This window comes from Mus caroli, unplaced genomic scaffold (genome assembly GCF_978045245.1).
Source record: "Mus caroli unplaced genomic scaffold, Mus_caroli_1 scaffold_6, whole genome shotgun sequence".
In the NCBI taxonomy this organism is placed as follows: domain Eukaryota; kingdom Metazoa; phylum Chordata; class Mammalia; order Rodentia; family Muridae; genus Mus; species Mus caroli.
Genome location: NW_028227261.1, coordinates 81,460,034 through 81,481,282, shown reverse-complemented (window position 1 = coordinate 81,481,282; position 21,249 = coordinate 81,460,034). Strand labels below are relative to the sequence as shown.

The following is a 21,249-nucleotide window of genomic DNA, read 5'->3' as shown; positions in this document are numbered from 1 at the left end:
AGTTTAATTTCAGAGTAGTCCAATTTTGTTTTTTCTCTAATTATTTATATACATACACATAAACATATATATATGTGTGCATGTATGTATGTACGTGCTTCATAAAACACAAGAGAGTGAAGATATGTACCTATGCCTACAACATGAAGATAACATTGTTCTTAATTTGCTACTTTGTAGATAGCATCTGGCTTCAACATATCTAGTGGGCATGCATATTTTAGCTGGAAATGCCTGGGTTTGGGAAAACAGTGACATAAAGTATGCATTCTTTCTTGACATACTCAGCAAGGTAGTCAATATAGTTGATAGAAATGAAGCAGAATAGGTTTCCTCTACTTTAACTCATTAAATATGAAGGTGTTACTATTAAATTGTTTAATGACCAAATATGTTGTACTTGGTTTCGAACTGTGTGAGGTAATTTGATATTTAAAGACTTAAAATGGAACTGAAAGTATGACTGTAGGTAAAGCACTTGACTTACCTGCTGCTGACTGTTGAGTTCTGGATCCCATGGGAAAGAGAGAACAACTCCTGAAAGTTGTCTTCTGATCTCCACTTGCATGCCACCTCCATCACTCATGCACGTAGGAGAATAAAATAAAATCTAAAATTAATTCAAAAGAAAATAGTTGGTATAGGCTTGGATCAGCAGGCCTGCCTGCCTTCCTTCTCTTTGAGATGGGGTCTTTCTGTGTATACCTGTCTGGCCTAGAATTCACTGCATACACTGACTGGCCTCAAACTTAGAACTGATAGGCTTAACTTTGTAATAACTTTAATTTTATTTTATGCTTTATTCTCTAGCATTAAAAGTTACTTAAAAATATTCCTGGTGGGCTGGAGAGGTTAGGTTTAATGATTAAAACCACTTGCTGCTATTGCAGAGGATCTGGGTTTAGTTCCCAGTACCTACATGGTAGCATACAATCATCTATAACTCCAAGGATGCCAGACAATCATGTGGTACATGTAGGCAATACACTTACACATAAAATAAAAATTCAAAAAGAATCAAATATTCCTAGCCGGGCGTGGTGGCGCACACCTTTAATCCCAGCACTCGGGAGGCAGAGGCAGGCGGATTTCTGAGTTCGGGGCCAGCCTGGTCTACAAACTGAGTTACAGGACAGCTAGGGCTACATAGAGATACCCTGTCTCGAAAAACCAAACCAAACCAAACAAAACAAAAAAAATATTCCTGGGAAACCAGTTTACTTCTTTTATTATTTTTATTTTTAAAATTAATTTTTTTATTATTTGTTTGTGTGTATGATGTGAGTATGGGTATATTCAGAGGACCTTTGGAAGTTATTTTTTTTCTTCCCACCAAGAATTCTAGGGACTACACTCCGGTGGTGGCTTGAGTGTGTGTGACCCACTTGTGTAGGAGCTCTCAGGAGGTCAGACGTGGACGCTGATTCCCCAGGAACTGAGTTACAGGAAGTTGTGAGTTGCCATTGGGTGATGGGAGTCGTCTGTGAAAGCATCAAGTGCTTTTCTCCACTGAGATATCTCTTGAGCCACTAATTTTATATTTTATTTTTGAGACAAGATCTCTTGTCTCAGGCTGGCCCTGACCTTGCTATGTAGCCAAGAACATTTCTACTGACTAGATGTACAGTCTTGTACTACCATGCCAAGCTTATGTGGTTCTGGAGCTAGAACTCCAGACTTTGTACATGCTAGATCTCTCTTCTTTCCTTCCTTTTTCCTTCCCTTTTCCTTTCCCTTTCTTCCCCTCTCCCCACTTCCTCCTTCTCCTCTTCTTATTTATTCTGAGACAGTTTTCTCTGTGTAGCCTTGCCTGTCCTAGAACTAGCTCTGAAGACCAGGCTGGCCTTGAACTTGTGGAGATCTGCCTTCTTTTGCCTCCCAATTAAAGGAGTACGGCATGCCTGCCTGGCTGCATACTTGATATTTTTGTTCTTTTAAGATTTATTTTTATTTCCCTTTGTGTGTTGATGTGAGTATCTGCTGTGTCTTTGCAGGTGTCTGCAGAGGGCAGAAGAGAGTGTCAGATCTTGTGGAGTCATAGGCATTTGTGAGCTTCCTGATATGGGTGTTGGGTACCAATTTCAAGTCCTTTGGAAGAGAAGAGCAACAAGTGCTCTCAACTGTTGAACTATCACTTTTGTACTCACAGTTGATATTTCTAATACTTAAACACTCTGATTTCCTTTCAGTTACCAAGATTATAGTATAGCTTCTTAAAGATTCCTTTTTAACGATTTTCTGTGTGAGTACGTTCATGTGCATGCAGGTACCCATTGGCTCTCCTGAAGCTAGAGTGCTGGCACCCTCTGAGCCTTTGCTCAAGCCTTCCACTTTTATACTAGTATACCTTTCAAATAGTAGTATTGATGTAGACTGGAGATGTTGAGTACCTGCTGTACAGTCAGGAGGTCCCGAGTTCAGATTTCTAATATGCATGTTAAAAAAAAAAGCCCAGCCGGGCGGTGGTGGCGCACGCCTTTAATCCCAGCACTTGGGAGGCAGAGGCAGGCGGATTTCTGAGTTCGAGGCCAGCCTGATCGACAAAGTGAGTTCCAGGACAGCCAGGGCTATACAGAGAAACCCTGTCTCGAAAAACCAAAAAAAAAAAAAAAAAAAGAAAAAAAAAAAAAAAAGCCCGCCCGGTGTCATTATGCATCTCCATAATGCTAGTGCTGGGAAGGTGAAGAGAGGACTCGGCTCGGTGAGAGACTCTGTTTCCAAATAAAATATAATAAAATAAGGTGGATAACAATAGAGGAAGACATCTGACCTCCACATACATACACATACATGTGTATCCTAATGCATATATACAAACACAAAAATGTCAGACATGTTACATACACAAAACAAAACTTTTTTTAAAAAAGATTTATTTGTTTTATGTATGTGAGTACACTATCACTGTCCAGACACACCAGAAGAGGGCATCACATCCCATTACAGATGGTTGTGAGCCACCATGTGGTTGCTGAGAATTGAATTCAGGACCTCTGGAAGAGCAGTCAGTGCTCGTAACCACTGAGCCATCTCTCCAGCCCTAAACAAAAACTTAATATTTAGTGATACATAGCCACATAAGTTTATTACCAATAAATATTGTAGTTGTTGGCACGTGAACAGGATAGACCTATTTGGAAAAGAGTGTGTGGAAGACTTGGGAGGGGTAATAGCATTCTGCTTCTTATTCCTACCCAAGTGGGTCCTCTGTGATTTGGTTTCTAATAATTCATTTTCGTTTTCTGTAAGAATACTATCTTTCAATCTTAATTTTTTTAAAGATTTATTTTATGCATATGAGTGCACTGTAACTGTTTTCAGACACACCAGAAGAGGGCATCGGATCCCTTTTCAGATGGTTGTGAGCCACCATGTGGTTGCTGGGATTTGAACTCAGGACCTCTGGAAGAGCAGTCTGTGCTCCTAACCACTGAGCCATCTCTCCAGCCCTCTCAATCTTAAAATATTTTAAGAAATTTCTTAGGTATTCTGGTGCATTCATGCAGTCCCAGCATTTGGGAGGAGCAGGAGGTATTCCTGGGCATTCCTAGAGATGTAACAAATTCAAGGACAGTCTGGGTTGCTTAAGAATTTGTCTGAAAATACCAAAAACAAAACAGGAAGTACTGCCCATGTTAGAAGAGGCATACCATGGAAATAGACAAAAGTTACACATTAAACTTTTCCTCATCTTCACAGAAAGCTGGTTTTCAGACATGTACTCATTTGCTACCATGCTATTTGCCAATGAAGGAGAGTTAGCAGTACATAGGAAGGCAAGGAAGGTGAAATCGACATCCCTGAGATGGCTGCTTCTTGTTATCAGAGGACATTATGGAAAATATTGTGAGGAGAACCAATGGGAAGGCACATAGGTTGGTGTCTAAAAAGGATCAGTGGGAGAAAGAGGAAGACCCAGGCAGGGTCCCTGTAAAATACCCAAGCCAGCCTCTGTTTAAATGGACTTCCAGGCTTAGGTCGCACCCATCCTGAGTGTGTAAAGCTTTAACCTCAGTTTAGTTTGTCCGTGTGAGGAATTCAACTCTGAAATCCTCTAGATGACCACTTGTTTTATACTATATTGTAAAAGAGATCTACATAGAAAATATTGACTAAATATTTACTGATCTGTACCACATAAAAAAGAGACATGTAGTTAAAATTCAGTAAAGGTGAACTTGTTTGTGTTCTTTGAGGAAGAGTCCATCAACAGTCCATCTTCTGTTGAGAGGTAACACGTGGTGAATTGTTTGTTCTGCTGTCACCGGTGTTTCATCTAACATCTCAGCCTGCCTTTTTTTTTTTTCTCGAGACAGGGTTTCTCTGTATAGCTCTGGCTGTCCTGGAAATCACTTTGTAGACCAGGCTGGCCTCGAACTCAGAAATCTGCCTGCCTCTGCCTCCCGAGTGCTGGGATTAAAGGTGTGCGCCACCATACCCGGCTCAGCCTGTTTTATAAACACCTAATAAATATCCCAGCCTGTCTTATCATTAGCTGTTACTCTTAGTCATTCTGTATACTTAAAAAAAAATCATAAAAAAATAAAAGCAAGTGTTATGAGTGGCACTAAAAACAAGCCAATACAAATATAGTTATGTCAGTGAATTTTGTTATTAAGAATCATATCCTTACTGCAAAGTATTAGTGAGTGTTTACAGTACTTTTGTTACAGAGGTATTGAGAAAAAGTGTTCTTTTGAAAAATAAAAGGTATGTAATACTTAGTTTGGAGTGCCAAGTTAATATTTTGTTTTGCTTCCAGGTGATTCCTCCTAAGGAGTGGAAGCCAAGACAATGCTATGATGATATTGATAATTTGCTCATCCCAGCACCAATTCAGCAGATGGTCACAGGGCAGTCGGGACTGTTCACACAATACAACATCCAGAAGAAAGCCATGACTGTGAAGGAGTTCAGGCAGCTGGCTAACAGCAGCAAGTGAGTCAATTGAGTTATGTTTGTAATTCTTCCAAAGGGGTCTGTAAGGTAAGAAGCCACATGGACAGAGCAGCCTGAAAAGCAGGAACCTCCTTTGTCATCTCTTGTCTTCATCCCTGGTTTCTGTTCTTCAAATGACGGCTTACTCATATTTGCTTATTTCTAAAGAAATTGTTCCATATTTTATAATCCTGTTTGTAAAATCTAGAAGTGGTTCTTTTTTTTTTTTTCTTTTTAGTTGTCAGAGGTTTTTAGTTCTTTTTAGCTTTGATAGGGAACATTTTATTGATAATTTTGTTTAAGACTAAAATGAGCAATAGCAATTTAAAAACAACGTTGAATGAATAGGAAAACATCTATTATATCAGTTATATGGTATATAACAAATTCTTAAAGTTAGTCTCTTAAGCCAGCTCATAATTATAAAAGTCAGAAAGCTAGGAGTCATGTAAATGAATGATTAAGCCACGATTACTGTTAAGGCTTTGACTGGGAGGGCGGCTGCTTAAGAACTTAGTTGGAAGACTTGTCCAGGAGGGGTCCTTGTATGAGGCTAAAGTTCATGCTGCTCGTCCTGTAAGTGGAGCTTTGCAAATGTGTAGAAACATGGGCATATTACTGTTTCCTTTATCCTATACCAGTCCTGCTATGCACTCACACATCTTTTAAAAAAAGCACAATTGAGTATATTGCAGACATTGTGGACTTGTGCATGTGTATGTAACTGTAGAGTTCAAGATTTGCTTTCTTTCTTTCTTTCTTTCTTTCTTTCTTTCTATCTTTTTTTTTTTTTGTTGTTGTTGTTGTTCTTTGTCAATTTCATATGTATTTAACATATTCTGGTACTTTACCCACTACCCATCCTTTTTCCTCAACTCCCGTGTCAGTTCCCTCTCCTAATAGGTCCCATTCCCATGTTTTGTTTTGTTATATGACCTATTGTGTTTAATAAGGGATTTTTGAGCAATCACAGGCTTATAAATATTGAATGGAGCCAGGTAGGCTCACCAGTGGGTATACAACTGAAGGTAATGACATCATCATCATCTTTTTTTTTTCTTTTTTCTTTTTTATTTTTTTATTATATGTAAGTACAAGCCGTCTTTGGACACCCCAGAAGAGGGCATCAGATCTCATTAGGGATGGTTGTGAGCCACTATGTGGTTGCTGGGATTTGAACTCAGGAACTTCGGAAGAGCAGTCAGTGCTTTTAACCACTGAGCCATCTCTCCAGCCCCCGGACATCTTTTCTAAATCCATCACTAGCCAATAGATTCCCCCTTCCTTTATTTACAATTGACAGTCCAATATTGTCGGGAGTTCATAATTAAACTGTCTGTGTCCTGTCTAGTAGATGGCATATCTTTGTTACTTCTCTATCCTTCTGATCCTACATTCTTTCTGTTTCCTCTTTGTCAGTGTTCCTCGAATCCTCATATAGTGGCAGTTGTCTTCTTCCAGAGAAATTGAGTAGGTACATCATATACTGAATGGGGAGAAGAATGAAATCTTACTTTTGTTTTTGAGGCAGGGAGATAGCTGGTTACTATAAAGCTTAGGCTGACATTGAATTTGTGGTCCTTCTGTCTCAGTCTCCCAAGTTCTGGGTCTTTAGGTATATACCACCATACCCAGCAAAATTTTCTTTCTTGAAGGGAAGACTATTAAAGAATTTACGGAAAAAAATATGTATATAAATATATGTAAATATTGTATATATATAATATATGTATATATATTGTTGTTGTTTTATTTGTTTTTTGTTTTTTTTGTTTTTTGTTTTTTTTTTCTCGAGACAGGGTTTCTCTGTATAGCTCTGGCTGTCCTGGAACTCACTTTGTAGACCAGGCTGACCTTGAACTCAGAAATCCGCCTGCCTCTGCCTCCCGAGTGCTGGGATTAAAGGCGTGTGCCACCACGCCCAGCACAAATATATTTTTAAACCTTGTGTTTCTTATGTGGTATTGGATGCCCAAAATAAAAATCTTAATCTGAAGCTGGGATTCAGCTCAGGTGTTGGTTTTTTTGCCTAGCATGCATGAGGCCCTGGGTTTAATCAGCAGTACTAATAAACCTGGCTTGATGATATATACACTTGACTCTAGAGGGAGAAAAGGATCATTAAAAGGTCAAAGCCATCTGAAAATCCCCCTAAAACTGACTGTGCCCAACTCCTGCTCTTCTCTCCTTTTCCTGTAAAATCTCAGAAAAAAGTTCAACCTTTGAACAATAATAAAATCTCCAAGTATTTTGAAAAACATGCCAAACCTAGCAGACCAATCAAAACCATTATTGTTTAAATTTCTTGTATGGTTGTGAATGGAAGCAAATCTTTGGATGAACTTAGCTGATACGGCATAAACGTGACTTGTGTGCATGAGTGCATTATTTGACATAGTGTACAGATGACGAAGAGTCTTTCTTCTTATTTCTAGTTTAGTGTAAAAATTAAATTTTGAATTAAAAAATATACTTTTAGATCCCATTCTTTTGGATCTTATTGAGAATAGGACTTTAATTATAGATTGAGCACCTCATCATTCATGCTATTAAGAAACTTTATTAGCACATGTACGTGTGTGCATGTGAGTATGTGTATATGTATGTGTGTGTATGTAAGTATGATGTGTTTGTGTGAGCATTCATGTTCCATATAACTTGTGTGGTGGTCTTGGAACAACTTTGTGGAATTGATTCTAGGAGTTGATCTCAGGTCTTTAGGCTTCTGAGGCAACTACTTTTATCCATTGAGGCATCTTACTGGCCACATAATTTTTCTGCTGCTGTGTTGTTGTTATTTTTCTGCTGAGGATTGTACCCAGAGCCTTTTGATTGCTAGCCAAATTCTCTACTATTGGGACTAGAGCGGCTGTCGACATGGCTATGCAAGTATCTGTGGAGTAGGTTGGAGAATTTATGCCAAGTAGTTGCATGGCTGTGTTATATGGTAGATTTATTTTTAGCATTCTGAGAGTTTTCTACATAATTTTTGTAGTGCAACACTAATTTGCACCTCTACTACATTACCCCCAGCATATGTTGTCATTTGTTTTCATGGTTGTAGTCATTCTGATTATGGTAAGATAAAACTCAAAGTATTTGTCTGTCTCTCTGTCTCTGTCTCTCTCACTGTAGGATATAGGCTTTGAACTCATAGACATCTGCCAGCCTCTGCCTCTTGAGTGCTGGGATAAAAAGCGTGCACCATCACTTCCAGTTACCAAACTAGTGGTGATTTACACTTTCTGAATTGCTAAGGATGTTGAATACATTTTGAGATGGCTTTTGTTACCTGAACCTTATGTTGTCTTCTGTTTGTTCCATTGATAAAAAAGTCAGTTTTTGTGCCTGTACCATGCTGTTTTGTTACTGTATGACTATTTTATATTAATATAGCTCAGTAATATATCTTGTAATTTAGAATGGCAAATGCATTCAGTGTTACTTACTTATCATGTGCCTTTTTAGTTTAGATTGTTGATCTCTTCTTGCTTTGACTTTGGTGGTTTGGTGAATCTAGAAATTCATACATTTCTTTTAGATTTTTATGGAATATAGGTTTTAAAAATATTTCCTTTATAAAGTTCTGAATTTCCGTTGTGTCTGTCATAATGTTTCCTTGTTCATTTCTTATTCTGTTAACTTAGGTCCTCCCCCCCCCCCTTTTTTTTTTTTTTTTTTTTTTGCTTAGTTTGTTTATGGGTCTGTTATCCTTAACTTATTTTCTCAAAAATAAGCTATCAGACTCATTCTTTGTATTGTGTTCATTGTTTCTACTTTATTTATTTCTGGTTTGACTTTTATTATTGTATCCACATACTAGATATAAATTTTATTTGTTCTTATTTGTTTTTTGTTTGTTTGTTTGTTTTTGTTTTTGTTTTTTCGAAACAGGGTTTCTCTGTGTAGCCCTGGCTGTCCTGGAACTCACTTTGTAGACCAGGCTGGCCTCGAAATCAGAAATACGCCTGCCTCTGCCTCCCAAGTGCTGGGATTAAAGGTGTGCGCCACCACTGCCCAGCAGATATATGTATTTTAATGCATGGTCTTAGGATTCCTGTTATAGGAATATTTTTAATGTTTCCCAGAGATATTATTTTGGTTTCAGATCTAAATTTTTTTTAGTATCTCTTATTTCTCATATGACCTATTTATCATTAAGTAACAAACTGTTTAATTTCCACAAGTATGTGTATTTACTAGAGATTTCTATCAATTTTAACTTTGATTATATTGTGGTCACATAAAACATATGAAATTATTTCAGTTTTTATAAAGTTTTAAGGTATAATTTTTGCTCCAGAATATGGTCTCTTGTGTGGAATATATTTTTCCATCCTTCCACTTTAAAGTATTGCCTATCTTTTAAAGCTAAAATTAGTTTTTTGTAGACAGTGGAAAGATGGGTTTTGTTTCTTAGTCCATTCATGTAGCCTGTGCCTTTTGATTGGTGAAGTAAAGCTACTCGTATTTAAAAGTACTATTGAAAGGTACAGGTTGATTGCAGTATTTTTATTGTTTGTGGTCCTGTATTTGTATTTTGTATTTCAATAATTATAACTTCATTTATTTTCTTTTTAGCTTTGGCTTGTTTATTCTTCTATTCTGTCATAAGTATTGCTTCTAGTATTCTCTGCAAGGTTTGTTTGGTAGAGATGAAATATAGTAATAATAATAATAGTAATAATAATAATGTGATAACAATAATTATTTTGAGACAATATCTCATGTAACCTTTGCTGTTCTGGATCTTGACCGGAATGGCCTTGAATTCATAGAGATTAGGTATGTGTGCCTCAGTGTTCTGAGTGGTAGTGGAATTAAAGATGTGTACCACTATGGCTGACTGACACGAATCCTTTTAAATCTCTTGATATTAAAAAAACTTTCTCTCCTTCCTTTGTGGTAGACTGTTGTGCTGGATACAGTAGTCTAGGCTGGCATCTGTGGTGTTTTAGAATGCACTACTTCAGGTTTTTTTCCCTCTTAAAATTTTCATCTAGAAATAAGCTAAATGTTTTCATATGTTGTTTGTGGTTTTCTTTTGTTTTTGTTTTTTTCAGTTTTCAATACTCTATATTTTGGTTTTACATATGCTATATCGCTGGACTTTTTTTGGTCTTGCTTATTGGTGTTCTGTGTGCTTTCTGCATATGTATGTATATGTATGAGTTTACTTGATTTAGGAAAGTCTTTTCTTTGATCTTGTTGAAGATCTAATGATTTTCTTCAAGTCCAGACATTTGTTCTACTTAATTCAATCTACTTTTAAGGCTTTTACCTGAGCTTTCTGATTGAGTTATTGAGTTTTGTAATTTTGTCTTTCATTCATTCATTCATTCATTCATTCATTTTTTAAAAAAAATTATTTATTTATTATATGTAAGTACACTGTAGCTGTATTCAGATAGTCCAGAAGATAGCATCAGATTTCGTTACAAATGGTTGTGAGCCACCATGTGGTTGCTGGGATCTGAACTCAGGACCTTTGGAAGAGCAGTCGGTACTCTTAACTGCTGAGCTATCTCACCATCCCCCTCATTCATTCATTCTTATTGAGTTCTCTTCACTATTTTTTTTTGCTCTTTTTTTTTTTTTTCTCTTCACTATTTTTATTTTACTTTCAAATTCTGAATTATCTTACTTTTATTCAGCTTTATGTTTCTTTAACTTCAGGTATTTAGTGCTGGCTATTCTCATTATCTTTGATCTGTTTATGTCCTTTTAAAATTTCACAGTGAAATTTAAGTTCTGTGTCTATGGTTTATGTAGGAAATTTTTCTTTTTTGTTTTGTTTTTTGTTTTTTTCGAGACAGGGTTTCTCTGGATATATGTTTCTCTAGATATATGTCTTATTATTATTATTTTTTTTTTCGAGACAGTATTTCTCTGTGTAGCCCTGGTTGTCCTGGCACTCACATTGTAGACCAGGCTGGCCTCGAACTCAGACATCCGCCTGCCTCTGCCTCCCGAGTGCTGGGATTAAAGGCGTGGGCCACCACTCCGGGCTGGAAATTTTTATTGGAGAGCATATCTATAGGACTGATGGATTTGGGGGAAGATATGTTGCCTTGGATTTTTGTATTATGATTTTATCATATATCCCAGGCATATGGACTTCTTTGCTAGTTGTGTGGCCGATGTGAGGATCTAAACTGCCTCAGGTTAGGCCTGTGTATAGGCTGTGTGGCTGAGGCAAGGTGTGAGGGATGAGGATGGCACAGGAAGATGAGGTTTCTTGAATTTACCAAGCTGTATCCTTGCATAGATGTCTGATCTGGTTTATGCCTGTAGGGTACTAGAAGGCAAACTTGGGTCCTCTGCAAGAGTGTTCTTACCCACCGAGCTCTCTCTATACATTTCCCCTATATATAGGATTTTATGTATGTATTTTCAGGCAGGATTTGAATTTACAGTGTAGCCAAAACTAGCCCAGAATTCTTGCTTGATCCAAATACCTCTGCATCCTGAATAGTGAAATTATATACATGTACCATCATGCTCAAGAAGTTAATTGTTAATTTTAACGTTTCTTTTTTTAAATTAGGATATCTTTCTAGTCCAAGTTGGCATTAACTCTTGATGTAGCTGAGGTACCTTTTCTATCTATAATTTATGATTTTCCTTCTATCTTCCAAGTGCTGAGTTTATAGGGATGTGTTACCATGACATACTTAGGTAATCTGGGAATCTGTTAACTCTGGCATCCTGTCTGATAGACAAGCAGGTTACCAAGGAGCTGGGTTCCTACCTCCAGAGTTTGGTTTTTAATTTAACTTGACAACAACAACAACAAAAATGCAATGTGATTACATTATATATACACAGTAATCTCTAAACTGGTGTAGTCAGCATGGAAATATTTTAATGTCATTACATAGAAGACTTACCTTATTTTATGTTTTAATAGTTAATTGCTGGCTATTCAGTCTGATAGTTAATATTCATTGTGAAATTGACAGGATCTAGGATCAGTTAAGACAAGTCTCTGAGCATGCCTATGTGGCTTTATTTATATTAGATTAATTGAGATGGAAATACTTACCTTACCTGGACAGTGCCATTGTATGGGCTGTGATCCTATATTGGAATACAAGGAGAGCTGTACTGAAAATTAGCATTAATCTTTCTTTGCTTTCTGAGTGCAAATGCATGCAGATCAGTCATCTCAAGCTTCACTGCTAAAGTGAACCCTGCCTTTGTCAGAGTTTTATCACAGCTACAGGAAAGTGCCTCTTACCCACCGTGTTTCTAGTTTCTATGCTGTTGTGTACTTCCTCATTTGTCATTGTCTGCATTTCTGTGCTGGCAAGAGGAATTTATAAATTCAGATCGAGGGTATGTAAAATTTTGATATGATATGCGATGAGAAATTATGCTCTGGAAAGATTGTGCTAGTTTATTCTTCCACTCTAACTACATACGTTTTTTCCTTTTTTCTGTCATTAGTGTATATTAGGCAGCACCAATCCAATAACTACAGAGTATCTTATTTTAGTTTTGTTGTCTTAGAATTTTATAAAGTTTTCTTCTCAGTTTTCTATAGATGTGTTTTTCTACATAAATTTGTATAATGTTCTTATACAATCGATTACATATTTTAGAAATATTTTGAAAGCTAAAGAATGATGCCTTTATTAGTGTGTTTTGGAAGCCCTACTAATAAGGAACATAAGAAAGTCTATAGAGCTTTTAATATAAAACCATTTATATATTACTCATTAACTTTGATACCAGGCGAGTGTACAATATTTTTATATAGAAAGTAAATTAAATTAGATGGGTAGAAAACCTTAAAATTGCCTTACTGCTTTGTGGTTTTTACTTTTTAATTTTTTATAGATACTGTACTCCAAGATACTTGGATTATGAAGATTTGGAACGCAAATACTGGAAAAACTTAACTTTTGTGGCACCTATTTATGGAGCAGATATAAATGGGAGCATTTATGATGAGGTATATTTACACTTATGTTGTGTTTTTTAAAAGTTTTTGGTGATATTGCTTTTGTTTTCTATTTTTAGATAGCTTAGAAGTACTCAATTATATCTATTTTGTTTATTATATTCTATTTACTATTTTTTGGTATCTATACTTTTTAAATATGAGAGAAAGAACCAATAGGATTCTTTCCTTCTTCTTTCCTCCATTCTCTGCCTATGGCTCACTTTTTCTGTTTTTTTTTTTTTTTGATTTTTTTTTTTTTTTGTATTGTTGTTACCTTAAATTATATGCATGTGTGTATCTGTGGGTAAGGCTATGTATAAGTTTGTATAGAAGCTTGTGGAGGTTAGAGGCATTGGATCCCTTAGAGTTTGTTACAGGTGTTTATGAGTTCTTTGATATGCATACTAGGAACCAATTTCAGGTCCTCTAGAAGATCAGCATTCACTATTAATCACTGAGCTGTTTTTTCTCCCCATCCCCTTTGCTGTCTTTGAGCCAGTGTCTTAGATAGTTCAGGCCAGTTTAAAACTTGCTGCTTAACTGAGCATGACCTTGAACTTCTGATCATTTTGCCTTTACTCTGGGTTGCCATGCTACAACTGTGACAGATGTCAACTAATATATAGGATATATTGAGGTTGCCATAATTTCTCTAACATTACTTATAGTAACTCCTCTCCTATATCTAGGATATAGTGATGAATTACTCCTTTAGGGCTAGAGATGCAGGTCAGTGACTGAGAACTTGCTTGTCATGTGTGACATCACATTTTGCATTCCTGGGTTCAAGTCCTTGGGCTGCAAAAACAAGCAAGCAAGCCAGCAAGCAAGGAAATAAATAAATAGAAGAATAATAAATTTCACTGTGTAGTTAATAAGCGAGTAAATAGTAGAATATTGTAGGGTATTTTTGTAGAAAATATTTTGTTCCCCAACAATCTTCCTTGTTCTTTATGTATTGACATCCATTGCTAACCCTTACCTTAGTTTCCTTATTAAACTTTTTTTTATTTTTAAAGTAAGACAAGTTGAAAAGTGCAGGTGTTAGTTAAGGTTTCTATTGCAACAACAAAACATCATGACCTAAAAGCAAGTTGGGGGGGAAAGAGGTTATTTGGCTTACCCTCCATATTGTTGTTCATTTTATTGAAGGAAGTCAGAACATAAATTTAAACAGGGTAAGAACGTGGAGGCAGAGGCTGATGAAGAGGCCATGGAAGAGTGGTGCCTTTTTTCCATGGCTTGCTCAGCTTGTTTTCTTATAGTACCCAGGACCAGCACCACTACCCCAGGAATGACACCACCCAAATTGGACTAGACCCTGTCCATCAATCACTAGATAAGAAATGCATTACAGATTGTCTTAGTCAGGGTTTCTATTCCTGCACAAACATCATGACCAAGAAGCAAGTTGGGGAGGAAAGGGTTTATTCGGCTTACACTTCCATGCTGCTGTTCATCACCAAAGGAAGTCAGGACTGGAACTCAAGCAGGTCAGGGAGCAGGAGCTGATGCAGAGGCCATGGAGGGATGTTCTTTATTGGCTTGCCTCCTCTGGCTTGCTCAGCCTACTCTCTTATAGAACCCAAGACTACCAGCCCAGGGATGATCCCACCCACAAGGGGCCTTTCCCCCTTGATCACTAATTGAGAAAATGCCTTACAGTTGGATCTCATAGAGGCATTTCCTCAACTGAAGCTCCTTTCTCTGTGATAACTCCAGCTGTGTCAAGTTGACACAAAAATAGCCAGTACAATTGACCCCTTGTCAACTTGACACACAAACACATCACTAGTAAGCCTCAACTCTTACATTCTTATTCATCCCCAAGATCTAAATAACTTTAAAAGTCCCACAGTCTTTACATATTCTTAAATTTTCAATCTCTTTAAAATATCCATCTCTTTTAAAATCCAAAGTCTCTTTACAATTAAAAGTCTCTTAACTGTGGGCTCCACTAAAACAGTGTCTTCCTTCAAGAGGGAAAATATCAGGGCACAGTCACAATCAAAGCAAAAATCAATCTCCAACCATCCAATGTCTGGGATCCAACTCACGATCTTCTGGGCTCCTCCAAGGGCTTGGGTCACTTCTCCAGCCATGCCCTTTGTAGCACACACATCGTCCTCTGGGCTCCAGATGCCTGTACTCCACTGCTGCTGCTGCTCTTGGTGGTCATCTCATGGTACTGGCATCTCCAAAACACTGCATGACCCCTTCAGTCCTGGGCCTTCAATTGCAACTGAGGCTGCACCTTCACCAATGGCCTTCCATGGCCTCTCACAGCGCTGAGCCTCAGCTGCTCTGCATGACCCCTTCATGCCTTCAAAACCAGTACCACCTGGGTGACCCTTACACATTACCAAGTCCCGCTGCAGAAGGAGTACAACCTTGCCTATCTCTGGAACACAGCCTGTTTGTGCTTTTAGAAAACACTTCTCAGAAGATGTCACCTCAACAATGCTGGTCTCTTCTTAATCACCGCTAATTTCTTAGCTCCAGCTAACCAGCATCAATAGTCCCAGTAATGCAAAGTTTTTGCTTTAGTAGTTCTGGTATCTTGTTAATCACAGCTGATTCTTCAGCCCCAGCTAACCAGAACTACAAAATCTTCACAATCAAAACAGCAATGGCCCTGAAAAGAGTCTTTAATTTTCCCTCTGAAATTTCACAAACCAGACCTCCATCTTCTGCACTGTTCTCAACATTATCTTCCAAGCTCCTACACAACATCTGACAGAGCTCTTAACAACGAATGGATCTTCAAGCCCAAAGTTCCAAAGTCCTTCCACAGTCCTCCCCAAAACATGGTCAGGTTGTCACAGGAATACCCCACTCTGCTGGTACCAATTTGTCTTAGTCAGGGTTTCTATTCCTGCACAAACATCATGACCAAGAAGCAAGTTGGGGAGGAAAGGGTTTATTCGGCTTACACTTCCATGCTGCTGTTCATCACCAAAGGAAGTCAGGACTGGAACTCAAGCAGGTCAGGGAGCAGGAGCTGATGCAGAGGCCATGGAGGGATGTTCTTTATTGGCTTGCCTCCTCTGGCTTGCTCAGCCTACTCTCTTATAGAACCCAAGACTACCAGCCCAGGGATGATCCCACCCACAAGGGGCCTTTCCCCCTTGATCACTAATTGAGAAAATGCCTTACAGTTGGATCTCATAGAGGCATTTCCTCAACTGAAGCTCCTTTCTCTGTGATAACTCCAGCTGTGTCAAGTTGACACAAAAATAGCCAGTACACAGATGGATCTTATTGAGGCATTTTGTCAGTTGAGCTTCCTACTTTCAGATAATTCTAGCTTGTGTCAAGTTGGCACAAGACTAGCCAGCACAGTACATAAAAGCACAAATTCAGAACATCATGACTTCTTGTATATAAAATTTTTTTTGTGTTATTTCTGACCTCAAGGAAGAATTTTATCAGCATCCTTTTCCCTCTAAGCATGCATTACCTGTTATAGGCTCCAGCTTCCTCCAGTGATAATTATTGTTCTCACTTATAGTAACTCTTTCTTTCTTTTTTTTATAACAACATAATTCATTGCGGCCTGTTTATGAACTTTATGTAGTTTAGATCGTTTGGTGTATGTTCTTTCTTTCTTGTCCTTCCTCTTCATTCCTACTTTTGGACAGTTTCTTGCCATGTGGCCAGGTTGATCTTGAAATCTTGTCCCTCTGCCCTTTAATCTCTTCATCCTCAGTTCTGGGATTATAACTGTATTGTATCAGACAACCCTTATTTGATTACAAATAATTTTTTGAGTTATTAGCTATAGTTCATTAGATTTAATAACGCTACGTGATATAAGAATAAATTATAGTTTGTCTTTTTGTTATTCGTTATTTGGGTTCCTTTTATTTTTAGTTTTTATGAGCGAGGCTTCTATGAATCTTCTGTAAATGTTTCCTAAGGCATAGAAACATACTTTCCTGATGGTATAGATGTAGATAAATACCTGACTGGCAGTGTTGGAGAGATGGCTCAGTGGTTAAGAGCACTAACTGCTCTCCTGAAGGTCCTGAGTTCAAATACCAGCTACCACATGGTGGCTCACAACCATCTGTAATGAGATCTGATGCCTTTTTCTGGTGTGTCTGAGGACAGCTATAGTGCACTTACATATAATAATAAATAAATCTTTGGGCTGGAGCAAGCAGAGGTCCTGAATTCAATTTCCAGCAACCACATGATGGCTCACAACAATCTGTACAGCTACAGTGTAGTCATATACATTATATAAATAAATCTTTAAAAAAAAATACCTGACTGGCTTTAGAAGAAAACATTGTAGTTTATAGTTATCCTTCTTGGAACAACCAAGAAGGATAACTATATTCAAACAACCAAGGTTTGAATTTTTGTTCTTCCTTAGCCTTCTGTAGATTTTAGCTATTTTTTTAGGAGTAGTATCTTGTGTGTTTTGTTTTGTTTTCCTCTTGAGACAGGGATTCTTCTGTGTAACAAACAACCTTGATCTGTAGATCAAGCTGGCCTTGAATGTACAGGTTTTGAGATTAAATGTGTGCTACCATGCCTGGTTATCTTGTGTTTTAAAATTGCATTATATTATCTGCCACCCTCAAGTCTTTGTGAAATATATTTGTTTTCCACTCTCCTCTCTTTTCTCCCTCTCCTCTTTTACTTTCTTACTCTTTTGTTTCTCCTTCTCTCCTGTTTTCCATTCTTTTCTTCCCTCTCCAGTCTGTTCCTTGTTTCTCCTCCCCTCCTCCCTCCCCTCCCCTCCCCTCCCCTCCCCTCCCCTCCCCTCCCCTCCCCTCCCCTCCCCTCCCCTCCCCTCCCCTCTCCTTTCCCCTCCCCTCCCCATCCCCTCTCCTCCCCTCCTCTCCTTCTGCCTTCCAGTTCTGAAGCTTGTACTTTCTACTACCCCATTTTAAGCTCAGGGTGGACCACACTACCAGCTACCGTCCTGGTTCTCTTGAATCCTCAGCTGGGCTTTTCTAAGCCTTCCATTGCTAACATGCCCTTACCTTCATTCCCAGGTCAACACCTCTAAATCTGCTCTCATCTTAGTTGCTCAGTTATTTTTATTCCTAGCTCAACACTTCTAAATCTTCCCTCAACTTAGTTGCTCAGTTACCTTCTGTGGAGCCCATTGGTCTTGTTGCCCACGAAAGTGATTTCTGCCTATATTTTGGAACAACTCCCCTGTAGCTTCGAGTCTGTTCCATCTTTCTCTCCCCATCTCTTAACTTTCTTCCTCTCTCCTAGTTTGTGGGAACCTGAAAGTCCCTCCTCTTTCTTTCCACCCAGCCATTGGCCACTGGCATCTTTACTGACAGATCAAAGACCAGTTGGGGGCAAGGACCTTCAGAGTTAGTAAACAGATTCCCCATCAAAGCATCAGAACCACCCCTCTACACAGCCCCACCACCCCTCTTTTTTAATTAAGACAGAATCTTACTCTGAAGCCCTGCATGACCTAGAACTTGGTGTGTATTTCATTTCAGCCTGGCCTCAAGCCTCTGGTTATCCCCCGGCATCTACTTCACCAGGGGTGGGGTTATAGGCATGTGCTATCATGCCTACTTTTGGCTTTGTTTACCTTTTTTTATTTTTTTTATTTTTTGGAGGCAGGATTATTATAGCTGAGGCAGGCCAGAATGAATCACTACAAAGCCAAGTCTGTCATCAAACTCATGGAAGTTCTACCTTCATGCTTATAATTCCAGCACTTGTAAGGCTGAGGCAGTGAATTCCCAGTCTTAGATCAATGGTTGTCCAAGAGCACTATCTGGTGAATGAAGTTCTCTCAGCTTAACTTTGAATGCCACAAAGCCAAAATTGGTCAAAAAGAAAGGAATAGTTGCTTATCCTAATATATTTTTCAGTGGTCAGTATGATTGTTCTGTGAATACCCACGTGACAGATCACAGCTATCTGCAATTCTAGTTCCAGGGGATCTGATACTTTCACACAAAAATACCTGCAGATGAAACATGAAGTCATGTAAAATAAAAAATAAAGTTGAAAAAATTAACTTGTGGGCTGGAGAGATGGCTCAGTGGTTAAGAGCACTGATTGCTCTTCTAGAGGTCCTGAGTTCAGTTCCCAGCAACCACATGATGGCTCACAACCATCTGTAATGGGATTCAGTGTCCTCTTCTGGTGTGTCCGAAGACAGTGATAGTGTACTCACATACATAAAATAAATAAATAAATCTTTAAAAAAATTAGCGTGTTTGAATCCTTAGTTTTAGTTAATTCTCCTCGCTGTTTACTTCCCAGTCCCCCCACCCCTCCATTTCCTGCTTAAACCTGTGCACGCTCTATCCTTGTACTTTCATATCACATGTATTCTACTATTTCTCATCTCTAAATGTCTAACATCTGCTACTCCCAGTGACCATGTGCTAGCCTCTTGCTTCTTCAACTTAAATAGACAAATCAAAATGAAAATAGTGGCTGTGTATGAGAGGAAACATTTAAGTTTCTGCCTTTCTGGGCCTAGGTTACCTCACTTAATATATTTTTCAATTCTATGAATTTTCCTGAAAATTTTATAATTCCAGTTTTCTTTATAGCTTAATAAAATCTTTATTGTATATGTGAACCATATTTTTCTTACCCACACAGCTATTGTGAATAAAACATCAATGAACATGTTTGATGTGGGAATATTAAAAAGACTATTTGTATCCTGTGCTACACCGGGCACCGGCAGACCACATAGCTTTAGCGGGGGTGGGGGTCTCCACTCAGTCTCTGGCCCGGAGCTGCTGAAATGTTTCCCTTGGCAGGTCATTGCCATGTCAGCCCCATGCAAGGACAGCCCTCCCTGCCGTCAGCTGCCACAACACCCAGCAACCCAGTAGAAACAAAACTCTAGAAGTTAATAATAAATCAGTCAGTTTATATAACAATAAATTCTCATCTCACAGGATGCCCTCACAATAAATTCAGAGTCAGTTGATAATGGTACAAGCTGCCCACCTAGATTAGACAAGTTACTCTAATTATTCTATCCCTATATGATATAAATCTACTTATGGCTATTTAAAACCACATGGATTATGAATCATCTTGCTCGTTGCTGTCCATCTTGCTTCCTTCTCCCGAGTCTGTCTGCCTGTCTGTCTGTCTGTCTCTCTCTCTCTCTCTCTGCAGCTCTTAGCTCCGCCTCTCTTTTCCCTGTTGAATCACAGGTCTCCTGCTGCACTAATAGTAATTGGACAGGGAATATCCTGCCACACATGTCTGTGTGGGTAGCTCTGTAGTAGAATTCAAAATCTTGGGGGGTATGTTTAGGAATGGTATAGTTGGGTCGTGCAGTAGTTCTTTATTAATACCTTTTTGAGTAAACTCCATACTGATTTTCATAGTTGACAAAACAGTTTACACAGACACTAAGAGAAATCAGCATTCTCTCTTCCCCCACTTGCCTGTATTTGTTGACATTTGGTTTCTTGATGATAACCATTCTGAGTGAGATGAAGTTAACCTCAAAGTAATTTCTTGATGACTAAAGAGGTGGAACTCTTTCAAAATATATATATTTGCATATCTTGAGAGCTTTTCAGTTCTGTAGTTCATCATTTGACTGCATTGTTATCTTTGTGTGTGGGTATATATGTGCACTCATGTGTGCATGCTCCTGTTAATCCTATGTCAGAATATATGGCTCCTAAATACTTTCTCATCGTTTTAGAAAGCCTCTTTACTCTATTAGCACTTACTGTTGCAGTATCTATCCTTTGAATTTTTTTCATTTGTTGATTTTTTTAACCTATTTCCCAAGCCACTAGAATCCTACTCAGAATGTCCTCAGCTATGTTTGTATTTCAAAATATTTTTTTTTCTAGAACAGTGGTTCTCAATCTTCCTAATGCTGTGATTCTATAATACAATTCCTCATGTTGTGGTGACCACCAACCATAAATTATTATTATTTTTGTTGTTGTTGCTACATCATAACTGTAAATTTGCTACTGTTATGAATCATAATGTAGATATTTGTTATGTGGCCCTGTGAAAGGGTTGTTTGACCCCTAAAGGGCTCCAGATCCACAGGCTGAGAATCACTGCTCTAGGAACTATAGAGGTTCAAGTCTTATATTATGGGTTTTGATCTATTTGGAGCTCCTTTTTTGTGTATTTGTGGATTGACAAAAGCTGTAGTTTCCGATTTCTGCATGTGTGTATCCAGCTTTCCTGATAGATACCCTTGATGAAAAGATGCCGTCATTCCTTTACTTAATTCTAGTCTGTCTCTGTTTGTCTGTCTCTCTCCTGTCTGTCTGTCTGTCTCTCCTGCCTGTCTGTCTGTCTGTCTGAGGTGAGTACATGAGCATGTGAATTCAGATGGTTGAAGAGCCCCAAAGTGGGTCAGATCTCCT

General features: G+C 38.3%; 1 protein-coding gene across 5 annotated transcripts in view; it reads left to right on the top strand.

Annotated features, from left to right (window-relative positions):
* Positions 1 to 21,249, top strand: part of Kdm4c (lysine demethylase 4C) — a 171,142-nt gene that overhangs the window by 15,891 nt on the left and 134,002 nt on the right. For 4 of the 5 annotated variants that reach the window (XR_015047363.1, XM_021160558.2, XM_029475965.2 and 1 more), the window contains 2 exons: positions 4,763 to 4,938; positions 12,781 to 12,895. Coding sequence is in view for 3 of the 5 variants with exons in the window: in XM_021160558.2 (XP_021016217.1) it covers positions 4,763 to 4,938; positions 12,781 to 12,895 (291 nt within the window). In the remaining 2 variants the exon portion in view is untranslated. Of the gene's footprint in view, positions 1 to 4,762; positions 4,939 to 12,780; positions 12,896 to 21,249 lie in introns of those variants that run through there. The other variant, XM_029475966.2, reaches the window with a different exon arrangement.